The sequence below is a fragment of the Arvicanthis niloticus genome, chromosome 16 (assembly GCF_011762505.2).
Source record: "Arvicanthis niloticus isolate mArvNil1 chromosome 16, mArvNil1.pat.X, whole genome shotgun sequence".
NCBI lineage: Eukaryota > Metazoa > Chordata > Mammalia > Rodentia > Muridae > Arvicanthis > Arvicanthis niloticus.
In genome coordinates this window covers 35,544,791-35,572,555 of record NC_047673.1, presented here as the reverse complement: position 1 = coordinate 35,572,555, position 27,765 = coordinate 35,544,791, and the positions used below count along the sequence as shown (strand labels likewise).

The following is a 27,765-nucleotide window of genomic DNA, read 5'->3' as shown; positions in this document are numbered from 1 at the left end:
GTTCAACAGTTAAAACTGACGCCAGAAGCTCAGTGTCAACACTGGAGCCAAGCAAAGACCGCCCTCGGCGCCATATTCGGAGAGCTTGAAGACCATCTTCATGTGAAGACTCTCTCTCCTCCAGAACCACAAAGCAACCATCCTTCCAGGTAGCTGCCTTCCACCAGTCCCGTTATATCTTGTGTCTTGTTTTTTTTTTTTTTAATATAACTACTTCTGCATGAAAAAATGTCTATTGGTATAATGCACTAATTTCCTGAGTGTTTAGAAAAATCTACAAGGAATTGTTTTTCTTTCTATACAAATATATTAATGAAAAATATTTTAAAACCAAAAATAAGTTTTTGATTATTTTCAAAGATGTCCTTTATGTGGAGGTTGTGGGTGATATTATTGTCCTTATTCATAATAATTTTGCATAAATCTAGAAATTTAGTGTTTAATTATTTTCATTAACTCTCTTTATAAAATTAATAGAAATAAATCTTCAAAATTAATAAATACATGAATATACACTAACAGTAGTCTAGAGGTCTCAGTTTGTATCTTGGGAAGCATGATAAATATTTTATTTTTTTATATACAAAATGTCTCCCCCCCAATCTTTTTTCTCCTGGTGATTATGTACTGTGATGTGAACTTTAGACATTTACCAAAAAGGAGAAGTCTACATTAAATTAGTTTGTTAAATACATGGTAAACATGATCTAAACCTAGTAGTTATATGTATATATATATTTTTCTTTTAAAGGATGATTTTATTCAGCCAAGTGGGTTACTTTGTTTCCTTGTTCGCAACAGTTTCCTGTGGTAAGTATTAGCTCTAGGAGTTCAAATTAAGAGAGAGAAATGTCATGCAAACTATACCGCTCCTGGAGAAAGCCTTTAACCGTACAGCTTTGGGGAAGAAGGCAGCTGCTGACACTCCAAAGAAAGAACTTCTCGTTAGACACGTCAAACACAGATGAACAGGGGAGGAACTTAGAGACATCAGTGTGTCTGTCAGCAGAAATTTCTGTTTTGAGATTATTCTTCAGCAGGCTCTTTCCTACCCCAAAGGGTTGCTTGTCTTTATTACCAGCCTTCTAAATCAAAACTCTACCTGAAAGTTGGAAAGAACATCAGGTATTTCGTAATGACTGAGTCCAATCCAAGCATCTGATTAGCATATGATATTTTCAATATAAGGCCTAGGGAACCATTTCTGAACTGAGAGCACCTGCTTTGGGTTTCATTAGTACAGTATGCCTTTGGCAGTCTGGATGGACAGCTTCCAACACTAGATGTCAGTGTTTTTTCTTTGTGCATTCCTTTATTTTTCAGAATATGAGCATGGTCCTGAAAAACCCCTCTCAACAGTCATTATGGAGGGAGATTTCCCTGGGCTTAACGTGAGAGATGTACTCTGACTTAAGAGATAGCCACACCTCAAGGGTTGTTTTTTTGACTCTCAAGTATTTGGCAAAGATAGGCTTATCCTTGTAAATAGAAGTTATTTCTCTAGGTAAACTCTGCTTTTTCTTCCCTTTTTTGCTCCCTCCATCTGGCCCACATCTGTAACTGCTCTTCTGTGCCACAACTTTTGCCATGTTCAAACCAATTAAATATGAGGAGTGATAGCCAGAGATGCTACAGGCTATAAAATTCATGATCATGATAGGAAAGTGAGACATGGGACTAATTAAAATACTTGAAAATAAGTACTTTATATAGTCCTAAAGTACAAAATAGCGATCGAAACTTTTCTTTAGTCTTTCATATTCTTCTGCTTGAGTCTATCTGTTGTATAAAGGTGTTATTCGTGAATAATAATTTTAGTGAAAGATTATGAATAGTAGTGAAAAATAATTTTAAGTCACCTTTGCTATTTATAGCTAATGTTAATTCAGATGAACATTTTTGTTATTTTTTTCATGGTATTTTGTTTGTATGTATATTCTATGCACATATTCAATTATTTCTATAGATTAAAATTTTGGAAATAAGAAATTTTAGAGACAGAAGTGTGAATAGCTTAGAAAGTTTTAAGGCATGCATTATGGTATTAGCTTTTCAGAAAGGCATTCTCTGTTTTGGTTTTCCCCACAAGCATGCAGGAGTGTTCAACCATCCCACTTAGAATAGTGAGCGCTAATAGACATCTCTTACTTTGTAGTCTGGCATGGAGTTACCTTTCTAAAATAGCATCCAAATTTCCTCCTGAGGAACCATCTCCAAGTGGTGGTCCACATAGTGCTGGAGAAGGCGTTCCTGCTGTTGATGCTCCAGCTGGGAGCTTCTGGCGCAGCCAATCAGACCAGAGCCAGAACTGTGCTGGTACGATGACCTAACCAAAGTTAACCTTGTAACAGGATTTTTCTCAGACTTAAAAAGGGCTCTAATTTATTTTTATTTCCAACTCAACTTGAGCTGCTGGTCCTGCCTTGCTTTTGTGCATCCCGAGATCAAAGCAGCAGTGTACAATAGAGTAAATCAATGCCGACACATTGTGCACAGGTACCATCATTGGGCAGTGTCTAAGTACTCCAGAAGCCATTGACTGTGGGCACATGGGTTTCTGGACTGTTAAACTCATTTATATTCAAGCCGCATTGCTTGATTTTCTTTCATTTGTGATCAAAGCCAGCACACAAATATTGATTGCTTTGATTTTAATCTTTGTTAACCCAGCTGTTTAAACCAGTGCTGTGACTCTGTGACTCCTACATTTTGTTTTGTAACATAAAATGTATTTAATATTGACATCTCATTTCTAAGAGATTATATTGTTAATTCAAAGGGAGAATGAATGTATTATTTACAGTCTTAAGAATACAAAGATTTAGACAATGGATTCCTTTTTAGAAAGTTATCTGAAATATCACTAATCTGAAATATCAGATGGAATATTGTGTATTTGTTCTCCTAGTTTAGAAAGAATTAATTTGTAACTTATGTGCATTTACTTTGTGAATGATGATAGTTTTAAATATGCTTTTAATTGAAATTAGAATTATACCACCCCTTTCCTTCCTCTAGTTTCTCCCAGAAACCCTCTTTTCAGCTTCTCCCATGTCCTCTCACTCTCAAGCTGATTGCCCTTTTTCTTTTATTATTATTGTTATATGTGTATATATGTACACAGAGATGTATAAATGCACCTCATTGTGTCCATTTTTGTTTGTGTGTATGTATATGGTTTGTGTGTGTATGTGTATATTGGACAACCAATAAATGGCCTCTTCTCTGGGAAAAGCTGATTCTCTTTCTCCCAAAAGTCATTAGTTGCCTATAGCTCTTTGTCTAAGGGTGGGACCTCATGACATTTCCTCTTTCCATGTTACTATACCCATTGATATTACCATCTTCTGGTCTTCTTTATGCCACCATTTCTAGAAGAGACTGTTTCACAGCAGACTTCCTGATATCCTGGCCTTCATTATCTTTCCTTGTCCTCTTCATGATATTCCTGAGCCCTAGATTCAGGATAAGTGATGTATCCATTGTGGCTGGGTGCCCACAATATGTTGATCTCCACGTTGTGTTCAGTTGTGGATATTTGTGATGGTGTCTATTTTAGTTAGGGTTTTACTGCTGTGAACAGACACCATGGCCAATGGCAAGTCTTATAAAGGACAACATCCAATTGGGGCAGGCTTACAGGTTCAGAGGTTCAGCTCATTATCATCAAGACAGGAGCATGGCAGTGTCCCAGCCATGCATGGTACAGGAGGAGCTGTGAGTTCTACATTTTCATCTGAAGGCTGCTAGCAGAATACTGACTTCCACACAGTTAGGATGAGGGTCTTACAGGTCACACCCACAGTGCCACTCCTACTCCAATAAGGCTACACCTACTCCCACAGAGCCACACTTTCTAATAGTGCTACTCCCTGAGCTGAGCATATACAAACTATCACAGTGTCCATTTTCTGCAAAGAGAATCTTCTTTGATGAGGGACAGTAGCTACACTTATCTGGGAAAGGGGGCTCCTGCACTGTTAGCAGCTTTCATATACTTAGAGTTACTTACATTCCTTTGGTAAATTATCTGTTCATATCTGACACTGAATTTTTAAAATGTTTTAGCATTTATTTATTTTCTAACTATATTTGTACATGCATGTGTATATATACACATGTGCCATGGAGTACATATGGAGATGAGAGAACATCTTGTGTAGACTTCTCTCTGCCAGTCACCAACAGTTTTTCTAGTTAAGATGCTTTATTTATTTATGGTATTTTCCCTTTATTTTCTGTTTGATTATGTACATTTTCAATATGACTAAATAATCCATCCAATATCTGTGGACATGCGGCCAATGTGAAAATTGAAAGACATCATTATAGATCGTTTAGGTTATATAGACTCTGCATAAGCAACACTGTTGTTGTTAGAATCATTACCACTACCATTGTTTTCATTGCTGCCATTACCAACTGAGGAGGATAAGAAGTCCCACAGTGAGGTTTCTAGTTACTCTTTCTCATTGGCTGAGTCACATGTTAGTTTACCAACACTCAACTGCAGGATAGAACTTCCAGGCTATCACCTGATCACAGTTTGTGTTTTTGTATGTGTCTGTGCAATAATGGCGAAGGAGTCTCTGCTCAATAATTATGAGATGCTAACCAGGTGAAAAAACAAGTCTCTTTATAGCTACCATCACCACTGGGCCTACTATTTAATGTATTGTGCAAATGAGACACCTTAGGATGTACACTTGGGAACGTATATTCCTAGGAGCATTTACCCAGGAAAATCTGCTCTTTCCAAATATAAACCTGACTTAAGATGTCGGCATGGCAACACCTCTCTGATAAGAAGAAAAACAGTACTGCTAGGTTGGCTCATCCAAATTGGACTCAGTGGCAGGATCCCCATATAGGTAGAACATAAGACACTTAATTCTTCAGTGTTATTGAAAGACAGGTTGACCAGATAGCCCGTCCTTGAAAATCAATGGCAACATGGGCACTGCTGCCTCTGGAGTAGTGCACAGTTAATGAAAACTTGCCTGAAAAAAGTGGACAGGCTACCTAAGTAGAAAGCTGAGTGCAAAGATTTGAATGGAATCTTTCAGGGAGATCCAAATTCTTCAGTGAATTTAAAGACAGTTCCCTAATGATATGTGGGATGCAGGATACCCCACATATGACTCATGCAGGAGCTATGAGTCAGCACAGACAGTGCATCTCAGTTTATTTTAGAGTTAGCTTACTTTCATTTTTGTTTTTTTTTTATTAGAAAATTATTTAGCCTTTTTTTCATTTTACTGAAAATAGATTTTTTTCTCATGTAACGTATCCTGATTAGTTTTCCCTCCTACTTTTCCCAGGTCCTTCTCAGCTCCCATCTTCCCTGGACCCACTCCCTTTGTGCTTCTCATTGGATAAGAACAAGGCTTCTAAGAGATAATACCCAAACACAACAAAATAAAATATAATAAGATAAAGCAAAAGCCATCACATCAAAGTTTGGACATGGCAACAGAAGGAAAAGATCCCCCAAGAGAAGGCACATGAATCAGAGACTCATTCAGGAATGCCATAAAAATACTCAGCTGAAGGTTATAGAATATATGTGGGGGCGCTGTGTGGACCCCTGTAGACCCTGATGCTTCATTTCTTCAGTCTCTGTTCATATGAGCCTTGCTGAGTTGATTCAGAGGACCTTGTTTTCTTGGTGTCCTCCATCCCCTCTGGCTCTTACACTCCTGCCTCCTCTTTCACAGTGGTCCCTCAGCTCTGAGGGGAGGGATTTGATGGAGACACACCATCAAAGCTGTGTGTCCTAAGAACTCTGCCAATCTCCTCTCCTCCATCCCCTCTCATCTCTCCCCTTTCCTTCCTCCCCTTTCCCTCTTTCTGTTTGTGTGTGTGTGTGTGTGTGTGTGTGTGTGTGTGTGTGTAAAATGTCTGAGTGTGGGTCTCTGCAAATACATTTTCTTTATTAAGAAACGAGCTAGTAGAAAATCAGTACTCGGTATTTATTATTTTGCTTAAATAAGGCAGGGTATTTTTTTTTTCTTTTAGTTTTTTTCAAGACAGGGTTTCTCTGTGTAGCCCTGGCTGTCCTGGAACTCACTCTGTAGACCAAGCTGGCCTCAAACTCAGAAATCTGCCTGCCTCTGCCTCCCAATTCTGGGATTAAAGATGTGCGCCACCACTGCCCGGCAAGGCTGGGTAAAGAGCTACATGTAACACTGCATGCTGGAAAAGGGGACAGACAGGATTGAGAGTCAGGAAGGATGAGTTTATGTCCCAGGATATTTATTCACTGTGTGATATTAAGCACTTCTGAACTCTGAGACGTGGTTATTGACTTCTTTCATGTGTGTTTATGTGAGAGAGAAAGGGAGAGAGAGAGAGGGGGGGAGGGAGAGAGAGAGAGGAGAGAGAGGAGAGAGAGAGAGAGAGAGAGAGAGAGAGAGAGAGAGAGAGAGAGAGAGAGAGAAGAGATGCAAATAATGGTCCTAACCTCAAGTTGCCCTCAAGGTGTTGAGGAATCTAGGGAGACGGTTGTTCTAAAAGGGTTTTTTTTAATGCTGTATTTTTATTTTTAAGGTGAGATGTTTTCATAGCATGTTAGACAGCAGGCAGAAAAATTTATACTGTATTTTAACAGATAATTTATGTATAAATTATTATATAGGAAATAAAAAAGAGTCAATCTTTATGCATAAATATCCATAAGATGACTTTAAATAGCATGCTCTATTGTCTGACAGCTGTCAAAATATTTCATCCTACCTGTGAAGTTGTATAGATCTTCGGGTAGTTACTGGGATAAATAAAAAAGAATAACTAAACAGATGCATTTCTGTTAAAATGGTTACACTTTCTCCCCAAATCAACTTTTAAATCACAGGGTGTCTGAGTCAATTGTATAAAAATACCTTCTTCAGAGGTGGGGATCTAGCTGCCATTTACACCCCAGATGCCCAGTACTGTCAGAAGATGTGCACATTTCACCCCAGGTGTCTCCTGTTCAGCTTCCTTGCTGTGACTCCACCCAAAGAGACAGATAAGAGGTAAGATGTGATGCTTTATCATTGCCAGGGTAGAGGGTTCTCAAACTGCTTCCCTTTGTATGCAAAGATGGTGTCATGTTTCTCAGAGTGTGCAAAGACTGTTTGTATCAGAAGCTCCTAAGCTGGGTCTTTCTAATGCAGACTGTTAGAGGACTGAACCCCAAGATAGAGAGTCTAAGCAACCACTGCACTTGTTCACGGTAGCTCAGGTAGTGATGCTACAGCCAAAGCCCGAAGACAGCATGCAACGAGAAAGGTCCCTTCCTCACACTGTAATACTTAGCCTTTCTTCTTCACTTTCAACATGTTATACTGTCCCCACATGTACATTTGTTATGTATATAAATATGTTATTGGCTGGTTATGCATATGAGGGAGGACATGATGTTTTTTTTTCCTTTCTGAGATTATATGGCTTCACTTAATATTAAACATTCTAAGTCCATCCATTTTCCTGCAGTTTTTGTGATTTCCTTTTTCTTCAGCACTAAGTAGCATTCCATTACATATTTTCTGTTTGATTCATGATTTTTTTGTCCATTAGTTATAATTTATTTTAAATGCTGTAGATAAAACAATCACACCCCCAAATTAACCAGACCCAGAGACTGTACAACTCAGTGAACATCTATCCAGTTACAGTAGTCGTTTGAAAAGGAGGCTGGGGAAGGTCACAGTGGATTTTATACTTTCACTATCAATATATATTTTAATCATATATATTGTTTTCTGGTAGAAGGTGAATATTTCACCAGCATAAAGAAGTATATTTAGTTGCTTTATTTGTTACCATATTTATGGGGAACAAAGTTGAGAAAATATAAACCAGAAATTTTGTTGGTAAAAGATTTGAGATCCAGTAGGCAAGTCTCATGATACCTGTAGTGAGCCAGTTTGTACTTTTAGAATGTGCATTTTGACTCTCTCTCTCTCTGTCTCTCTCTCTCTCTCTCTCTCTCTCTCTCTCTCTCTCTCTCTCTTTCTCTCTCGGTGTGTGTGTGTGTCTTATTAAGTGGTAATTTTGACAAGAACAAGTATTAGAAATATAGTTGGAAATTTTACCTTAATTTTATTTCATTTGATCAATAGCGAAACATGATTTTTTTCTGTTTCCATATACATAACTTTTATCTTCAGTCTATCTGAATTTAAAAATTAGAAATTTGAAACTCATTCTCTGATATCTTTTCTAATACCTACATGCTAACCTGTACCAAAAACCAAAAACAAAAACAAACAAAAAAAAGCAAAAGCAAAAACAAAATCCAGACTGTATGTGAGATTCACATTTTTAAAAATTGAACTAGGTTCTGGGATTCTAAATAGTAAAGTTAACGCAGAGTTGATATTGAAGACAGGAAAAGCCTCCCAGGGTATGGAAACTACCAGGAACCAAGAAACCAGATGTGTATCACATACAGACCCAACTCGTAGCTGATACAAATTATTAAAAGTAAGTTAAAATATCTATAAAAATAATCACCATTTTAAAAAATGTAGACCCTTCAAACCAGAGAATCATAAGTTTAAAGTCAGGTTGTGTAAGTTAACAAGATCTTTTCTCAAAGTAAACTAAATAAAAGCTGGGGGGTGGGATGGGAGGGAAGAGGCAGGCAAGTGATCAGCACTTGATTAGCATACATGAGCCCAGGCTAGCATATGTGAGCCCAGGCTTTCCTCCTCAGTACTACGTAAACCAAAAACAAAACCAATTATCTTTTGGAAAGAGGATCTACTGACATTCAGAATGCGGAAATAACCATCAACTCTTGAATGCGGTTGGCTCTCTGCACCAGAAGCATGAACACTAAGAAAAACAACACTGTAGATAGTGTGCGCTTGTCTTAAGAATGTCCTTTTCAGCAAGTGTCAAGGAAATGTTATTAGTTTCCTGACCCTGGGCCTTATTTATTAACATATATAAAAATGCTGTATAATTTCGTAATGTGTATTTGTCATTCTATTCCTCTTTTAAAATGTGATTTTTTTTTTAAACAGGTTTGGTTGCTTCATGAAAGAGAGCATTACAGGGACTTTGCCAAGAATACACAGGACAGGGGCCATCTCTGGTCATTCTTTAAAGCAGTGTGGTCCTCAAATAAGTGGTAAGATATAGAATTTTTCTTCCCCCCAAATAAATTTGTGTTAATAACACTCAAACTCAGAGTAGCTTTTGCTCAAAGTCTATACTATGATGGACTTTTAGAAGACAACATCAAGAAAGGTAACGGAGCTGGGCAGCATCATGGCTGAAAGAAAGGGGTACTTTCATCTTGATAATGTTCACGTCTTTATCAGTTATAATACACGGCCTTAACGGGCTTCTATTATCTGTGGTACTCGCACACAATGCAAGATTTGTGGGAAATGAATGTACAGTCTAGATAATAGGCCTTTCCTGTTTTCACAACAGACTTTTCAGATAAGACTCGGGACATCTCATCCCAAAGTGAACTTTAGGGGAATTTATGGTCACCACCAGAACTGACTTTGGCCTTTCCACATCAAAGAACAGTTGGTAATGTCTGGAGATGGTTTAGATGGTTACAACTGGGGGAGATGAAACTCCATGGTAACGCCTGGAGTTGGTGCAGTCAGACACAACAGAAAAACGTTTTGGCCATCACTAGGGCCACTGATAAGGGATTAAGCCAGTGGTTCTCAGCCTTCCTAATGCTGCACCTCTTTAATATGCTTTCTCTTGTGGTGGTGGGCACCAACCATAAACTCTTTCCATAGACCCTTCATAACTGTAATTTTACTCTTATGAATCATAATTGTGAATATTTGTGTTTTCCAATGGTCTTAGGTGACTCCTGTGAGAGGGTCTTTCAACCACGCAAGAGGGGGGTCGCGACCCACAGGTTGAGATTGTCACTCAGTCAGCCGAGGGGCTGAGTTCTGTCAATCTTGCTAAGTGTAATATTTCTTAGAAGGAATGTGAATGCTAGGACATTAGAGAGCTTTCTCTTGGACTGCCATTGCAACTGATGTCCTAGGACATAGCATCTTAATTCCCATACCATCTGAAAGGCTTAGTAGAAAGAAAACATTTTTATAAGATGACAGGGACTGTTAGAAAGTGAAAGTGCTAAAAAAAAAAAAAAAGCATAAGGCGGTGAGTTCAGTTATATGGTTTTGTTTTTATGTTGTTCATTTGGTAGGTTCAGATTTCAGATGTTCTCATTTCTCTGCAATAATAACAATGCTCTATCTCACCACACATACATTCAGAGTCTGTAATTTAAGTTTTAGTCAGTTAATGAAGGGTGGCAACGGCTTAGCTATAAATACTGCTTCACTGGTGTAATGAATATATCTATCTATCTATCTATCTATCTATCTATCAATAGATAGATATAGATATACTGAAGTGAAATACTCCTATCTTATAATATCAAACCCATAAACTGATATAACTTGTTGTATACTACTTGATGAAGTGTTCCGTCTAATTGTTGTGATTAACTTAATTTTCCTCACTGAGTTTGGCACTAAAGTTCCTTTGTAACTTTCTCCCAAATACCTTCAAGAAATATCTTCAAGTTAAAATGTGATCTCAGGAACCAGTTTTAGTAAAACTATTGAGAGGCAGGCTTAAAATTTACAGATCATCATTAAGAAAATATTTTTATTCGTTACTGCCTCATCCTAACCCTCAGCTCATGTCCTTTCTTATCTGAAGCAAATTTAAAGGAACCCCATTTTTACGATTCACACTTTCCTGCTCTGTAAACTTCTGGGAGTTTAGCACACATACACCCTAACATAATATTTTCTATTAGTTTGTATATGCATTCTGTCTCCCGTGTTTAAATTAATTTCACAATTCCTAGAAACTTATAGTTATGTACAATAGAATATTATTTGTGCTAACATGTACACACACACACACACACACTGCTTGCTTAACTAAGTATCTAATTACGTTGTCTTAAAAACAAAATCTAAAAGCTTAATTTGGCTTAATTTCTATTGAAAGAATCAACTATTTTTAATATATAAGATCAATTTCAATAAAGGGATGCTTAAATAGAATTGAAAAAACTTTTAAAAACTGGTGGTGGGCTCTCACATGGCTATAATCCGAGTACCAGGAAAGCAGAAGCAAAGAACATTTTAAGTTCAAAGCCAGCCTGGTTTGAAATGGGAGACTGCCACACCCAGCATGGCTTTGGTCCTGGAAAACTGAATAGTAACATCAAGAAAATAAGAAAAGACAGACACACAGACACATGTGTAGAGAAGCTGGAACAGTGTGAGTTATGAGCACTGAACCCCCAACCCTCAGAGTGCTTATTATATACAGCACAGGGGAGGGGTTAACTAGTCTCACTGGGAGGTCTCCACAGGCAGCGAGTCTCTCCTTTTGGTCTGTAATCATCTTGGAGCAGAAGGTGAAGTTGCTAGTCACTGTACACACTGGTCAATTGTTTCTAAACACTACTGATGAGATCCAGGGAAGGCTTTGCCAATTTCCCATGGGTCTGAGCCATTGGTCCTTCAGATGGCTGTGCCAACATCTACAGACTACAGACAACAGACTTCACCTGCTCCTTTCACAGTAACTAAGGGCTTCCTATAGTTACCACAAGAGTTCCAAGCCAAAGAAAGGGTACCAGGACTGTAGTGGTGGTGGAGGTGGTAGTGTTGGTGGTGGTGATAGAATTTAAGAAAGGTTTAAAGCAGGAAGGGAAATGATTTCACTGTGCATATAAATAAACTGAGACAGTCTGTAAAAGATTTGACACAAATATCAGAGTTGTGACTGGCAGTCACAAATCACAACCAGACCTGAATAGGTGAAGGAAGAGAAATAGATTCAGATCATGATGTTTTGGTTTTGTTTGCTTTTTTGTTTTGGTGGTGGTGGTTTTTGGTTTGGGGTTTTCTATTTGTTTGTTTGTTTGTATTTTTGTTTCATTTTTGACCCAAAGGTCAAAGGTTCCTCATTTGTCAAATACTTTGCATCTCTGGCACACACTATCAGGACCCCTGTTATGGTTGGCTTCCTTTCTTATCAGTACCACTGATAGCTTCAATGTGAACTTGTATTGTTCTGTATTATTGCAAATCCCTTGCAGTTTAAGAAGCAAAATAACCTGTTTTTAATGATGGGTTCAAGTAAACACTACCGAGGAGAGCTAACGAACAGCACCGTTTAATAATTTAGATATGCAATAAAAAATTTAATTCCTATAGTTACCACAGAAGTCATCAAAATTGGATACTGGCCTTTAAAATGACTCTGACAGAATCCAGAGATACAGAGCAGTGTATCTGTGTTTAAAAAGACTGACTCTGAGGGAAGAACAGTTTATCTGTGTCTAAAAAGAAATTTGGTCAAATGTCTCTCTGTGTTTCATTTCAGCTTGCCACCGAGACATATACGAAGGACTTGATATGAGAGGGTCCAACTTTAACATATCTAAGACCGACAGTATTGAAGAATGCCAGAAACTGTGCACAGATAATATTCACTGCCAGTTTTTCACATATGCTAGAAATGCATTTCACAGACCAGAGTACCGGTGAGTGAGTCACAATTCCGAGAGGATATTCCAGGATGCAACAGCATCCTCCCTGGAAAAAAAAAAAAGTCAAAGTGCAAGGGGCACGCAGTCCGATGCCCCTTCCTTATTTGCATACTTAATTTCAATGGAGTTTCCTCCCAAAGATGGTAAACTTCATTTAGTCGACTGATAGGCTGTGTATGGGCATAGTGTCAGGCAATGGTGTCTGCCACTCTATTTGCAGAAGGGAAAAGAGTCTATTGATTAATAATGGCCCAACTGTGCCCCCTCGGTAGTTACCAATTAATAATGAATAGCATCCCCACCTATTTGTGCACTTCAAGAAAGGAAGCATAACAACATCTTTTGTTGATATTCAGGAAGAACTGCCTGCTGAAGCATGGTTCAAGCGGAACACCCACCAGCATAAAGTCAGTGGACAACCTGGTGTCTGGATTCTCACTGAAGTCCTGTGCACTTTCAGAGATCGGTAATTAGATGACAGTTATTCCATTGTGATTGTGATGTCCTAAAAAAGAATGCCCAAAAACATCCTCATGCCATTCCCAGGGACCCAGGAATATGATGCCTTTTTAATAGATGTGATTACATGGAAATACTTTGCAATCAGAATGATTTTAGATTACCAGAATATGCCCCTGTCAAGTCCTAAGTGTTCTTCTATGATAAAGAGAGAAACAGAGGGGTCCATGTCAGAGGTAGAAAGACTTGAAAGGTTTATATTGCTACCTGTAAAGGTGGAAGAAGAGTCCAAAAGCAAAGGGTACCAGTGAGCTACAGAAGTTGAAAAGGGCATAGAACAGGTCTCCCTACATGTCTTTCCAGAGGAACAGAAGCAAGCCAACCTTTGACTGGCACCCAGTAGGACTTACCTTGACCTTCTTATCTCTAGAAAAGGCCATAAGTTTATGTTGCTTAAACCTCTAGTTTTACTGTAACATGCCTACAACAGCATCATTAGGAAAGAAAGCTGTAACATTAAAAAAAAAGCCACAAGGTCATTCGATAGTGTCCACATCTAGTGAAATAAGCGAATTGCCACGGACAAAGCTCTAAACTTCAAACACAGAGGTAGCTCTCATTGAATTATCCAGACAATTGCCTTCAAATCTAGGACATCGAGGTGCCAGGGGTGAGATTTACTGAAACAAGTTCACTCACAGTAAATAGTACCAATATTGGGACCTCTACACTAGGCCCTATATTAGGTTCTGAATTCTGGAATCTGACCTCTCTATGAACGACTGAGAAGTTAAAAACCTATCTCTTTTTACTATTTGTCTTTTCTTTTCTCAGTGTGTCCCCACCATGCTGTGCCATTCAAACGGCTAAAATCTGTTAACTATTTAGTTTCAACACCCCCTTTTCTTTTCTAGTTTTTGAAAAGTTGTCTACAGGAGATAGGGCTCTTTATTCAACCGTGTTCTGTTTTGTAGACTGTGCTTGTCTTAGACAGCTTTCTGCAGCCATCAGCAGTTGCCAGAGGACTGGGAAATATGTAAAGAAAAAAATAAAAGAGCTCATTTAGATCGTGATTCTGGAGACTGGGAAGCTAAAGACGGGGTGGCTGCATCTGGCAGGGACTGCTGTGGGGCTTGGGTCATTCGGAGATTCACCACCAGTTCACTACCAATCTGACTTAAGTTTTTGGTTTTAGTAAATTAGAGACATTTTACTAAGAAAACTGGCCAAGATCAAACCAAAAAGAGTCTCTAAGGTCCTAGTAATTGATACATACATACATACGTACATACATACATATATTTATTATATGTAATAAATATAATTATATAATATACAAATAATTAATTATATAAATATATGTTATATTTATATTCCAAAGGACTATAAAGGCAAAAACCAGAACATGATAATTTTGGGGAGCCAAATTCACTCATATTTTATATGAGTGTGGGCAAGGCTTGATTCTGTGACATACATCCAGCAGATGCCTTAGTCATCCAAGCAAGCAAGCGTTTCACACAAAATCAGAACTTAGCAGCGAGCCTGTTTAATCTTTGCCCCATTACCTTGCGAGACTAGCTGAGGCAGTGAAGTATTTCGTAACAATCAGCAATTTTATTTTTAGAATAGCCCAACTGCACCAGGAAGTGGTCCATCAATGGCCAGCTTATAGGGTACATTCAGTGTAGGAACAACGTCTTCATGGCTTATACGAGCGAAAAGAAAATTTTGTTTTTGCAGACCAAGCACAGTAAACGTTTCCTCTAAACATAATGCTCACCGTCACAGGACCTTATGCTACACTATAGCATGGTAGAAAATCGCAGGTCAGTGTTCAAGTGTGGACGGTACAGAGAACAGACGGAAGCCTTGGTTTAGAACAACCTGCCCTTGTGGGGGATAACTGACCTAGTCCAGTGAGAGCAGGAACAGGTATTACCCAATTCATGTGGAATGCAACGTTATGACTTCCCACTAGGCCATATGCCCAACACTGCCACCCTGAGAAACAAGCGTCACCGGGAGTTTTGCCGGGGACAAAGCACACTCCAGTCAGAACAGCACACTGATGCAAGTATGTTTTAAACCCAGGTTTAAGACAAGGTTTTGTTCTGCCTCAAGCCTAACACAAGTGCTGCCCACAGCCTCAACGAGTGAGGGCGTATGCCCAGTCTCACGCATGCCCAGTCTCACGCATGCCCAGTCTCAGACTCCCTTGTGCCTGTTTTCCTGAATTGGAGTTCCCATATTTCTTCAGTCTGACTAAGGGTCTTTCTTTGAACGACAAAAATTCTGGATATTTCCGAAAGTAGCTTTGATTTTTTTTTAAGAGCCAGGGCTCTTTACATCCCTTGCATGCCAACCAAAGCCGTAGGAACGCTGTCTCTAAGCCTAACGGCCTAAGTGACATTTATAAGTCATGGGTGACTTAGTCAGTACCACACCCTTGTTCTTAATTTTGTCAACAATGCCTCTAGCTTTACAGGTGAGAGACTGTAGCTCCTGGGGTAAAACCATATGCTAAGGTCACATAGCAGACCTGCCGCGTAAAAGTCACGTGAATTTCTCATGCCCTCCTTTCTTAAAAATATCTATTCTCTGACCTCTCAATTCAAAATGAACTAAGTGTGTTTAAAGGCTTGTTTTCAGTTTAGGCGTGGACTTTGAAAGCTTTGGATATAATTATATATCCCCTTTAGTAGATCAATACTATTTGCAATTCTAATTGAGAGGACTCTTACTGGTTTGGCATCTGCTCTGTTACTTCCACCTTAGGAGGCGGATGTTGTGTCCCATAATCACCGAGATCCATTGCTTCCCCCTCTTGTCCTCCCTTCTCTTTTCCCCTCCTCTTTCTTCTTCTTTGTACCCCCTCTCTCCTTCCCCTTCCCCCCTCTTGTCTTTCTCTGTCCTTTCTTCCTTCTCCGTCTTTCTGCAGACACATGCTTTCAAGGAAAGGGCAAAACAGGGGTCAGGTCCAATAAGCTTAAGCCCTGTGAGTAGATTTATCCAGGGAGCTTCCAACAAGTCAAATAATGATTGTTGTCTGGGAATGAGGGACTGTGGCTTTGGAGGCGCTCCAACCATTCTGACGTGTTGGTTTTAAGCACATCTGTGGGGTTGTTTTCCAAGTCTCTATGGAACTGAGGAGGGGGCACAAATATAGGGTGAATTCAACCCCACACAGCTCTTGCTGAAAGTTAGCCATTTGTTTCTATCCCAGGATTAGCCACGATTGTGTGTCCCTTTGGTTAATTTCTAGGGATACAAAAATAAAATGGTGAATTGACTCATTTTTACTAGTATTGGTGACATATGCCTTTAATCCCAGTACTCAGAAGGTAGAGACTGAGTTCAAGGCTAGCCTGGTCTACAGAGTGAGTTCCAGGACAGCCAGGGCTACACAGTGAAACCCTATCTCAAAACAAACAAACAAACAAACAAACAAACAAAATGGATTCTGGGCACTTTTATTCTCCCAGCCTCACTAACATTCTGTAACACTTTTAATTAACGTAGTAACCTACTTAGGGTTGTTATGGTTGTGATGAAACACCGTGACCAAAACAACTTGGGGAGGAAAGGTTTTAATTTAGCTTATACTTCTAGATAACACTGAAAGAAGTCAGGAGGGCAGGAAATCAAGCAGGGCAGGAACCTGGAGGCAGGAGCTGATGTAGAGGCCATGGAGGGATGCTGCTTACTGCCTTGCTCATTATGGCTTGCTCAGCCTGCTTTCTTATAGAACCCAAAACCACTAGCCCAGGTATGGCACCCCCACCATGGGCTGGGCCTCCTCTCACCATCACTAATTAAGAAAATGTTCTACAGGCATGCCTACAGATGGGTCCTATGGAGGCATCTTCTCAACTGATGTTCCCTTTTCTCTGATGACTCTGGCTTATGTCAAGTTGACATAAAACCAGCCAGTATAATCCGTTAACAAAGTCTTTGGTATACCAGATGCTCATCTTGCCTGGTTCTCAGATTCTGTGTTTTCTGTAGAGTGAGAAGTATAACCAACTAGGGCAACTATCCTGACAGAATATCTAGAAGTCATGGAAAAATCTAGAAATGATTAAAGGAAGATGCTCAATCAAGATTCTCATCTTGAACAGGAGTCAAGAAGACTACCTCAGCCTCTGCAAAGCCGCTCTTCTGTTCTCACAGGCTGTCATTGGGAATGGGTTAGTACACAGTCCCATAGGGCTGTTTAAGAAAGGCAGAACTTTGTAGAAAAAACTTTTTTTCTGAAGTCCCCAACATCTTCAGCGGTCCAGAAAAGAAGTTAACTTTGTCACATGGTGGTGAGCTCCCTTTCAACAACAAATGTCTCAGTACAGTTGTAAAATGACCCACCAGGGATATCTTGGAGGACACAGGTGTAGGTTGGCATGGATACTGCACATTCTCTTCCAATAGCAAGGGTCTTTATGAATTTTATTTTAATTCATGTAGTAGAATTTTCTTAATTGGTGATGGTGAGAAGAGGCCCAGCCCATGGTGGGGGTGCCATACCTGGGCTAGTGGTTTTGGGTTCTATAAGAAAGCAGGCTGAGCAAGCCATAATGAGCAAGGCAGTAAGCAGCATCCCTCCATGGCCTCTACATCAGCTCCTGCCTCCAGGTTCCTGCCCTGCTTGATTTCCTGCCCTCCTGACTTCTTTCAACCAGATTCCTAGACTATTCAAATGGATGTATGGTGGAACACGAACTCTCTTGATCTAACTATATTAAGTTTGGCTGGCCTATCATTATTCTTAAGCATTCATACTATTAGTGTGGAATCAAACTGATTCTTCCATGCTATCAAATTGAGCAACTCATGTAAACAGCATAAATAAAAATAGATGAGAAATAAAATTGTGTAAGGGGAATGAAAATGAAGCTTTTCTGTTCTACTATCAAAGGGGCATGCTCGTTAGCCCTTCAAAATTTATGTTAATCTCTTTTCATTAAAATATTTGTGATACTCAGAGACAAAACATGAAACAGCATGCTCCCAAGGCTTAGTCATAATATAAAGGAAACACGAGTCACCTAAACGTGTCCTATTAAAAATGACGGAGCTGCTTATTCTACAGCACTTAGTAGCTGTCTGTCACGTGAGAACAAGTTTTACTTTTTTTTTTCAAAGAACAAACTACAAATTCTGAGATAAGTTAACAGCCTTTCCCTCTCTTTTATTGAAAGTGGATTTTTTTTAACTTCTCACAAATATATTCTGATTCTGGTTTCCACTCCTGTTCCTCCTCCCATAGTCCCCTCTTCCCCATCCACTCTTTTTCTGTCATTAGAAAAGAAGCAGGTTTCTAAGGACAAATAATAAAATGAAACAAAAATAAAATAAGAAAACAAAAACTAACACATTGAAATTGAACAAAATGAACCAACAAAAGAGAGTCCAGGAGAAGGCACAAAATTCAGAGAGCTACACGTCCACGCTTTCAGGAATCCCATTAAAAAGAGTGAAGTGGAAGCAATGCCCAGCAGATCTCTTGCAGACCTGTGCAGGCCCAGTGCATGCTGCCTCGGTCTCTCAACGGGCAATTTTAAACTCAGGATGCTGATTGCTGCGAATACCAATTGTCATAATCACCTTAGTTATTATGTCGAAACACAAGCAAACTCGGCGTTGTGTCACTGAGGAATGTTCACTGCTGAGTTCACAGGTTGCCCCATGGATATTTTCCAGCACTTTGCCTTTGCAGACCTGAATGTAAGCCAGGTTGTCACCCCCGATGCCTTTGTGTGTCGCACCATCTGCACCTTCCATCCCAACTGCCTTTTCTTCACATTCTACACGAATGAATGGAAGACAGAATCAGAGAGGTGAGTGTGAGCGGCATGTGCGCCCCTTCTAGCCTTCTCCATTCCTAGCAGAGGCTTGCAACTGTCTTGCTGGCTGCCCTAACAGCACTGGAGCCTGTGGTTTAACTGGATGCTTTTCAGCCAGGTGCAGGTTACTTCACAGATTAGCAGATTTGTCCACAAGCCTTCCTTTTCACAAAACAAGCAAACTATTGAGTCAAACCACAGAGGCAGGGGCAAAGGAAGCAGACAGTGTTCTCACTGGCATTAGGGTTTGGGATTGGCTTGGGTAACAGCTGCTCATGCAATCCACCCTTTAATCTTGTGAGAAATCAGAGCCCTGCTTACCCCGATCTAGGGTCTAGTCTGACCTCTTCATCTTTACATGGCATTTCCTTTATGCACACCGTGGGATCTGCTGAAGGATGCGTGCAGATATAATACTGCAGGCAAGCATAAACCCAAACCAACAGTCCTTTGATGCCTTCTCTCTTTTTCTTTTTCTAATTAGAAGGTGGACTTTAATCCTGTATCGTCTTTTTAGGCTGTCTGTACCTACTCATTTTTTGGCAGAGGGAGAAGTGAGTCCATTTACATTTAAGCCCTGTGGTATTTTTGGAGTCTTAAAGTCTGATGAACTGAAAAGAATTTCTCAGAAGAATACCATTTATGGAGTTGCTTTGGAAAGAAAGAAAGAAAGAAAGAAAGAAAGAAAGAAAGAAAGAAAGAAAGAAAGAAAGGAAGGAAGGAGAAAGAAAGAATATCCATCTAGTGCTTTTAATGCTGTCTTCTTTCTCATTTATTTTTAATAGAAATGTTTGTTTTCTTAAGACATCTGAGAGTGGAAGACCAAGTCCATCTATTCCTCAAGAAAATGCTGTATCTGGATACAGTCTCTTCACCTGCAGAAAAGCTCGCCCTGGTAATGAGACTCAATCTTGGTGGCATATGATGTGTGTCCTGGTTTGCTTCTTGGTTGCTGTAATAAATACCATGACCGAAAGCCAGTTGGGAAAAAAAGGAATTGGTTCTGTTCACATGTTCAGGTCTTAGCCTACTCCTGAGGGAGGTCAGGCCAGGAACTCAAGCAGATGAAGAGGCAGGAACTGGGCAGAGACCACAGAGAAATGCTGCTTTTTGACTTGTTCCTACAATTATGTGTGTGTGTGTGTGTGTATGATGTATGTGTATGATGTTTGTGTATGTGTATATGATGTTTGTGTATGTGTATATAATGTTTGTGTATGTGTATATGATGTGTGTGTATGTGTATATGATGTATGTGTATATGATGTTTGTGTATGTGTATATGATGTTTGTGTATGTGTATATGATGTATGTGTATATGATGTTTGTGTATATGATGTATGTGTATATGATGCATATGTATATGTGTATGTTTATATGTACATACATATATATCCATCCATATCCTTCGACCACCTGCCCAGAGTTGACATTGACACTGCCCCAGTTGGCTGAGCCCTCTTCCAACCACCATTAATCCAAAGAACATCCCACAGACATGCCCATAAGTTAGCCTGAGGGAGACAATCTTTCAACTAATATTCCCTCTTTTCAGGCCACTCTATTTTGTGTCACATTGACAAACACTTAACAGACACAAGGTGCAACACATCTTGGTATCCTCTAAAAGTTAATAAAATGGTTCTCAAGACCCTGGAAACTTTGCCAATGTGACTGATTTCCTGACTCGTTATATATCCTTTGATGTTTGTATATGGTGCAGAACCCTGCCATTCCAAAATTTACTCCGGAGTTGACTTTGAAGGGGAAGAACTGAACGTGGCCTTCGTGCAAGGAGCAGATGCATGCCAAGAGACTTGTACACAGACAATCCGATGTCAGTTTTTCACTTACTCGTTACTTCCCCAAGACTGCAGGGACGAGGGGTAAGGGAACCTTTCTTGGATGGATAATCAACAAGGTAATTATTTTCTCGTTTTCTCTCTCTGTGGGTTTAATTTTATACTATTCACTTTTTTCTAGGTGTAAATGTTCCTTAAGGTTATCCACGGATGGCTCTCCAACTAGGATCACCTACAGGGAACAGAGGAGCTCTGGTTATTCTCAGAGATTGTGTAGAGTCGTGGACAACTCTGGTGAGTGAAGCTTGCTTGTTACGGAACTACATGGCTGGCTTGTCTGATGTGATTAATGTCTTGGTCTTATGGGATTGCTTATATGGTTTCCGTTATGGTTTGTATATACTCAGCCCAGGGAGTGGCACTATTAGAAGGTGTGGTCTTGTTGGAGTAGGTGTGTCACTGTGGGTGTAGGCTTTAAGACTGTCATCCTAGCTGCCTGGAAGTCAGTATTTTGCTAGCAGTCTTCAGATGAAGGTGTAGAACTCTCAGCTCCTCCTGCACCATGTCTGCCTGGAGGCTCTCATGTTCCCACCTTGATGATAATGGACTGAACTTCTGAACCTATAAGCCAGCCCCAATCAACTGTTGTCCTTATAAGACTTGCCTTGATCACGGTGTCTGTTCACAGCAGTAAAGCCCTAACTAAAACAGTTTCCTTGGATAAAGGGAAGGGAATGCTGATCTATGTCTAATTCTGCCACACACTTCAACACTTTCCAGACTGTACAGCAAAAATAAATGCACGCATTGTGGGAGGATCGAACTCTTCTTTAGGGGAGTGGCCATGGCAGGTCAGCCTGCAAGTGAAGCTGGTATCTCTTAATCATTTGTGTGGAGGGTCCATCATTGGACACCAATGGATACTGACGGCTGCCCATTGCTTTGATGGGTAAGTTTTAGGTCCATCTTATTATACAAATATTGTGTGTGTGTGTGTGTGTATGCATTCACATTCACAGTTTTACCTCAGGTATTTTTTTTGTACTGCTTGTTCATCTTATTTGTTGAGACAGGGTTTTTTTTACTGAACCCAGTGTTAACCATTTTGACTAGACTGGCTGCACAGCAAATCCCAGGGATCGGCCTAGCTCTGTCTCCTGGCACATTCTTAGCCCTCGTTCTGTGTTGGGGATCTGAACTTGAATCCTCACATTTGAGAGGCAAGCCCTTTGCCCACTTGGCCATCTCCTTGGCCCTAAGATATTTGTTTTGAGGATAATAAAAGTTTCCAAGTATTTGCCTAGAAAACATTATGATTTTAAATTTATCCTGTCTATCTTTTACATGGTTAATTTAAAATTTAAAAGATAGGTAGGTAGATTTTAAGCAACAAAATACCTTTAATTCCTAACTGGGGCTTATTTTAATCAAAACTTGACGGCTCCAATTTAATAAAAATCAAAGTGTACACTGTACATTCCAAAGATATACTGTGACAAGAGTCTAATTGCTTTTAGGTTTGGTAAATTGAACTTGATTCTCCCGAAGCTTCTTCAAAAAGCACAGAAGGACTCTGGTATTTTTACTTGTAATCAACATAAAGTAATTTTTAAGTACATTTTGAGTATTTTCGGCCACAACACTTATACTATGAACTGTAATCCTATATGGACACTGTACAACTGAATGTGAGGGTCTCCAAAATTTTAGCAACAGTAAAGGGTCCCTGAAGGAATAGTGACCAAAATTAATTCAAAATGAAACATATGACAAACCCGAGGCATTCTGAGAGTCCTCTCCTCTGGGCTGTGTCTCAGGACTTCACTGCAGTCTTTGTTCCTAACACACAACGTGTTCACTGTGCACTGTGCGTGTCACCATGCTAGCTAGTACCGGCAGATGGTACCCTAAACACAATCAGACTGAGGATTATTTAATGTTGTGAATCATGGTGTGTGTAGCATGCGTGCCTGAGGCTTTCAGCTCCTACAGGAATATAACAGTTTAATTCCAAAGAACAAAAATGTTAAAATGCCTCTTGTCACACTGTGTCTTTGGATTGTACAGTGTTAAACTTTGATTTTTCAATATTGTTCGAGCTGGTTACTTGCGTTTCATAAGAACTCATTGAGTGAACTTGAGCTTAAATAGAGTTTCCAAAACTTTCTAAATGGTCCTAAACCTAAGACTATCGTTTGGTCCTCCATATTTATGTGAAATGGTGTTTCTCAGCATTATTAGTTATAAAAGTAAAATATTAAGGAACTCTTAAAAACATTGAGGATGTTCTTCTTTTAGTATCAAATATTCAGACATGTTTTAGTTATTTACGTGGAAATAAACAAGCACGTTATTCTACTAATATATGAATTTGCTAATAAGTGGTTAAATTATCTATAGACTAAAGAATCATCTTGAAGTAAATTTCTTTATAATATATTATCAGTAAATGTTTAATATATGTACGTGCTTCATATAGTCTCACACACACAAACATTAAAAAAAAATCTTATCAGGCAAAAGGGAGTCTTAAATGGAAAAAAAGTTGTATTACTAAATACAACATATATATATATAATATATATATATATATATATTATATATATATATATATATATATATATAATATATATATATATATATATAAACTAAATCCTCAAAGTCCAATATTACTTCTGTAAGCAATGATAAGTTGCCTTGCCCGAAAAAGTGACTAGGTCAAACTAGACTGTTTTCTTTCTTCTTCTCCCCTCCCTTTCAAGAAAATGTGCTAAGAAAAAGGAGCAAGAAAGGATGCCAACCTTAGTTTGTTCTCATGTCTCTCTCCTAGGATTCCCCATACAGATGTGTGGCGTATATATGGCGGGATTCTGAATCTGTCAGAGATTACGGAAGAAACGCCTTTCTCAAGAATAGAGGAGCTTATTATTCATCAGGAATACAAAATCTCAGAAGGCAATTACGATATTGCCTTAATAAAGCTTCAGACACCCCTGAATTATACTGGTATGCAGCCTATTTAAGGGGAAACTGCACAACTCAATTGTATTGGTGTTCATTTCCACTTCAGTTTGAGTGAGAAGGAGATCTGAGCAATTGTCTTTGTGTTGTGGTTGGGGAGGCTGAGGGAGAGATGAGGCTGGGAAGTAAAGACCCCTGACCTACCATGCATTCAGTGACCGGAGTGGCACACAACTGAGTGAATGGTATTAAAACAGTTGGTATAGGAAAGATTTTGACATCTGGGGACATTGGGTATCTTTTGACAAAATTGGCAGAATAACTATTGCTTGGTCATAGGCATATACAACCATATGAAAGAGAATAGGAGTAGATGTTAGTGCCTAAGAACAATGGGGGAACACGGAGCATGGAACTGCCTTTGGAGGCACATCACTCCACAGAAACGCAATGCCTGCCAACACCATTAGCTGCAAGTGTCTGTGAACAGTCATGTGACCTTAGACAGCTTGCCTTTCCTCCTTCCACCTCTAGTGTCTACTGTATGTGTGCTGATCTCCTTGTTGCTTTCATGCAATAATTAAGCAAGGTATTCAAATAAAGCCCTGGGACAGCACAGCTATTTTTGCTCTGCTTCTGAATTCTGCTACAGTGTATATTAAACAAAGCATAAGAAAGTAGGTATATATTTACCAATAATCTTTGGTTGAAGAGTCCCTCTTTCTTGTGGAAATTTCATTCCAAAGTGCCATACAAAATGTGAGAATTTCTTCGAATCATGGACTTTAGAAATTGACCAGAAAGCTGGAGGGCCATTAGTTTTACTCTTTTGTTTCAGCAATGGGTTTTATTATATATTATTTATATATATTATTTATAGCATGTTTTGATTGCACCCTCTCATGTTCTTCCCACTCCTACTGTTCTCCATACTCCTCCCAAGTAGTCCCAGATGGCTCATTCTGGCTCTGTTGCTTTGTAGAAAGAGTAAGGCAAAAAACAGATACCAGTTTTTCAAGTCCCTATCTATGGTTTTGATTAGTCCAAATCTATTCATGAAATTTTCTTTCAGAATTCCAAAAACCAATATGCCTGCCTTCCAAAGCTGACACAAATACAATTTATACCAGTTGTTGGGTGACTGGATGGGGCTACACGAAGGAACAAGGTACAGCCTGGCATGTGGAATGTTCTTGTCTTATGTGCTAAAGTACATGGAGTAGATCCACTCAACGACCCTTATAACCCTTCTGTAGGTCCACTCATGATCTTCCTCTAGATCCACTCAACAAGCCTTCTGACTTTTCTGTTTATTCCAAAATATTGGTCCACTGATTCCCAAGAATGTGATTTTTTTTTTGCATTAAAAACAGATGAGCTAATCTTTTAAGCATATCACTCATAATAGAGATTATTTTCATGACTCTGCATCAAGGACTGTGACCCTATGGTGGTGGCATCAAGTCCATTGAAGCCTATCTGGTCCTCAGTGCTCAGTGTCCCTGGTTATTATGTTCTCCCTTGGTATCAGTAGCCAACGTGCCAGCATCTCTCTTTAAGGACAGTTCTTAATATTTATTTAAATGCCTTCTTGTAATATAATAAATCTAACTTTTCCTCTATTTATGCTGTTAAATTCTTACATAAAAATACATAGACTCATAGAAAGAAAAGTAGATCGCAGTACAGTTGCCAACATTTGCCAGCAGAATTTCACAAAGTGATAAGCATATATCTTTATTCATGTACTCTGTAGCAAGTTGTTTTAAAATCGATCATAATGTTGAAATAGTTATGGGCATAAACAACATTTTCCTTTCTGATGTAACTACAATTCAAAGTATCTGTGACCTTTACATAACAGTCGTGCTAAAAATGTCACATTTCTGTATTTGTTATCTGCATTTAAAACTGAAGGGGGTGTTCAGCTTTACTTGGAACGTAGTGAATATAGAGGTGAGTTACTCACTTTCCCTTCCACTAAGTTTATGGATGAATCAATTATTTGTGCGGATGTGAAGTCAACGGCCTGTGTGTCGAGACTTAAGTTATTTCTCTAGAAATAATAATGCCTTTTTCTAGATTGAGTGCAGATAAACACCATTAGACATGTTTGAGTGATTTTTTAAAAAGATGATTGGCTGTGTCTTTTTTATATTTCCTGAACCAGTCAGTACTGTATTCAATTAATTCTCACTTTCCACTATGTTGGCTTGGCTACATATATATGGATATACACATATACACATGCACATACACACCTACCTACCTACATACAAGAAATATAGACATAGGTAGAAATTAAGTTATCTATAAATGTGTCATTTGCCGTGTTACAAAATACTTCTCTGCTGTCAGAAGTTTGGGATTAATTTTTATACATTATGTATTTTTATTATAATTTGAATTGCAAAACAATGAAAAGTGAGAACATCCATTGTATTAAAGGTACAAATGTATGAAACAACTTTTTTTTTTCTGAGAGGGGCACCGGTTAATACAGGAAGATGGCTGAGATTATAGAAACCTAGTCTGTGGTAGCTTGAGTGATAGGGACAGCTGAAATACTTCTCTAGAAGGAAGTCAACACAGACCACTGCGTCTTTATCTCCATCTCCAAGTCTCTCCTCTCCCTCCACCTCTTGCTTCCGCTCTCCCTCCCTTTCCCTCTTACCTCCCTATTTGTTGTATTTCCTCTCTTTGAAAGTGTTTCTGATTGCTTCACAGGTGAAACCTCAAATATTCTACAAAAGGCAACTATTCCTTTGGTACCAAATGAAGAATGTCAGAAAAAATACAGAGATTATGTCATAACCAAGCAGATGATCTGTGCTGGCTACAAAGAAGGTGGAACAGATGCTTGTAAGGTAATGTCTTAGACTATGGGAAAAAATACATAATACTTCACTGGAGACAGTACATTCAAAAGCAAATTTCCAAAGTTACATTTCATTAGCTTCGGTTTTGAAGTTCCAGAGTTAAATGATTTGACGACTTTATAAATAGCCTTTAACAAATTAAACATACATAATGCATATCATATGTTACTTATAATAGTTATGTTAGAATATGTATTGACTGTGACAGGTATGTCACAGTCATGACAGGGACTTATATTTATGGACAATTTTACATGTCATGGTCATGCTAAAATACAAGGAAAGTAGGTTTATTTGAACTTTGGGTAAAGATGTTAAAATTGTTGGGTTTATCTGAGAATGGGAGAGGAAATAAATTGACCTTGTAACCATCCACTAATTTTTTTTTCATGGCTAAATGGAGAAGCTGCATGTTTGGTATATAAAGTATTACTGCAAAATGTTAAAGACAGCTGTCTCCGAACAAGGAGCTCCTTATCAGAATCATCACGGTTATACCTCTCTACCATTGTATTTTTCTACCTATTGTGATGCAGGGAGATTCCGGTGGCCCCTTAGTCTGTAAACACAGTGGAAGGTGGCAGTTGGTGGGTATCACCAGCTGGGGCGAAGGCTGTGCCCGCAAGGAGCAACCAGGAGTCTACACCAAAGTTGCTGAGTACATAGACTGGATATTGGAGAAGACACAGAGCAGCGATGAAAGAGCTCTGGCAACATCCCCAGCATGAGGAGGCTGGGTACCGAGGAGGAAAAGCCCAGCTGGCACCCGCTTTACCACCTGCCCTCAAGGCAAACTAGAGCTCCAGAATTCTCTTCTGCAAAAATGTTGATAATGGTGTCTACCTCACATCCTTATCGTAGGATTAAAAATCTAAATGTAGATACAGTTGCTGAAGACAGCGCCTTGCTCGAGTGTGCTTCCTGTCCTGAGTAGCAGGGGTGCCAATGAGAATTATCCGATGATCACCAAGCTTGTCTGGAAGTAAAATGTTTGAAGGGTTTTATTAGGTAGTAAAATGTCTAGATGTGAAGCAGTTGAAAACAAGACCCCAGATTTTAGTACAGTCCTTGGGACCATTCTCATGAAACCGTTGACTCTGGACCTCAACATATCTCAGAGTTACCGTCTGTCCATTTCCAACATTTGTGTATTAGAACCTGGTTCTATTCTTTCATGCGGATCAAAGAACTGAGAAACCTGGTTCTCAGTTTTTTGGGGTGGAAGAGATCTTTGTAACATTTCCTTTACAATAAAAAGATGTTGTACTTGA

The 27,765-nt window shown here is 39.1% G+C and overlaps 1 protein-coding gene across 1 annotated transcript; it reads left to right on the top strand.

The window, feature by feature from the left end:
- On the top strand, positions 1-27,765 carry Klkb1 (kallikrein B1). The gene is made up of 15 exons (XM_034520450.2): positions 1-149; positions 752-810; positions 6,854-7,016; positions 9,015-9,121; positions 12,388-12,547; positions 12,910-13,019; positions 18,687-18,846; positions 19,638-19,747; positions 20,576-20,738; positions 20,836-20,948; positions 21,435-21,603; positions 23,485-23,660; positions 24,688-24,783; positions 26,343-26,482; positions 27,031-27,765. Exons 2-15 carry the CDS (start codon positions 753-755, stop codon positions 27,220-27,222), a joined length of 1,917 nt encoding a protein of 638 aa, XP_034376341.1. The 5' UTR covers positions 1-149; position 752; the 3' UTR covers positions 27,223-27,765.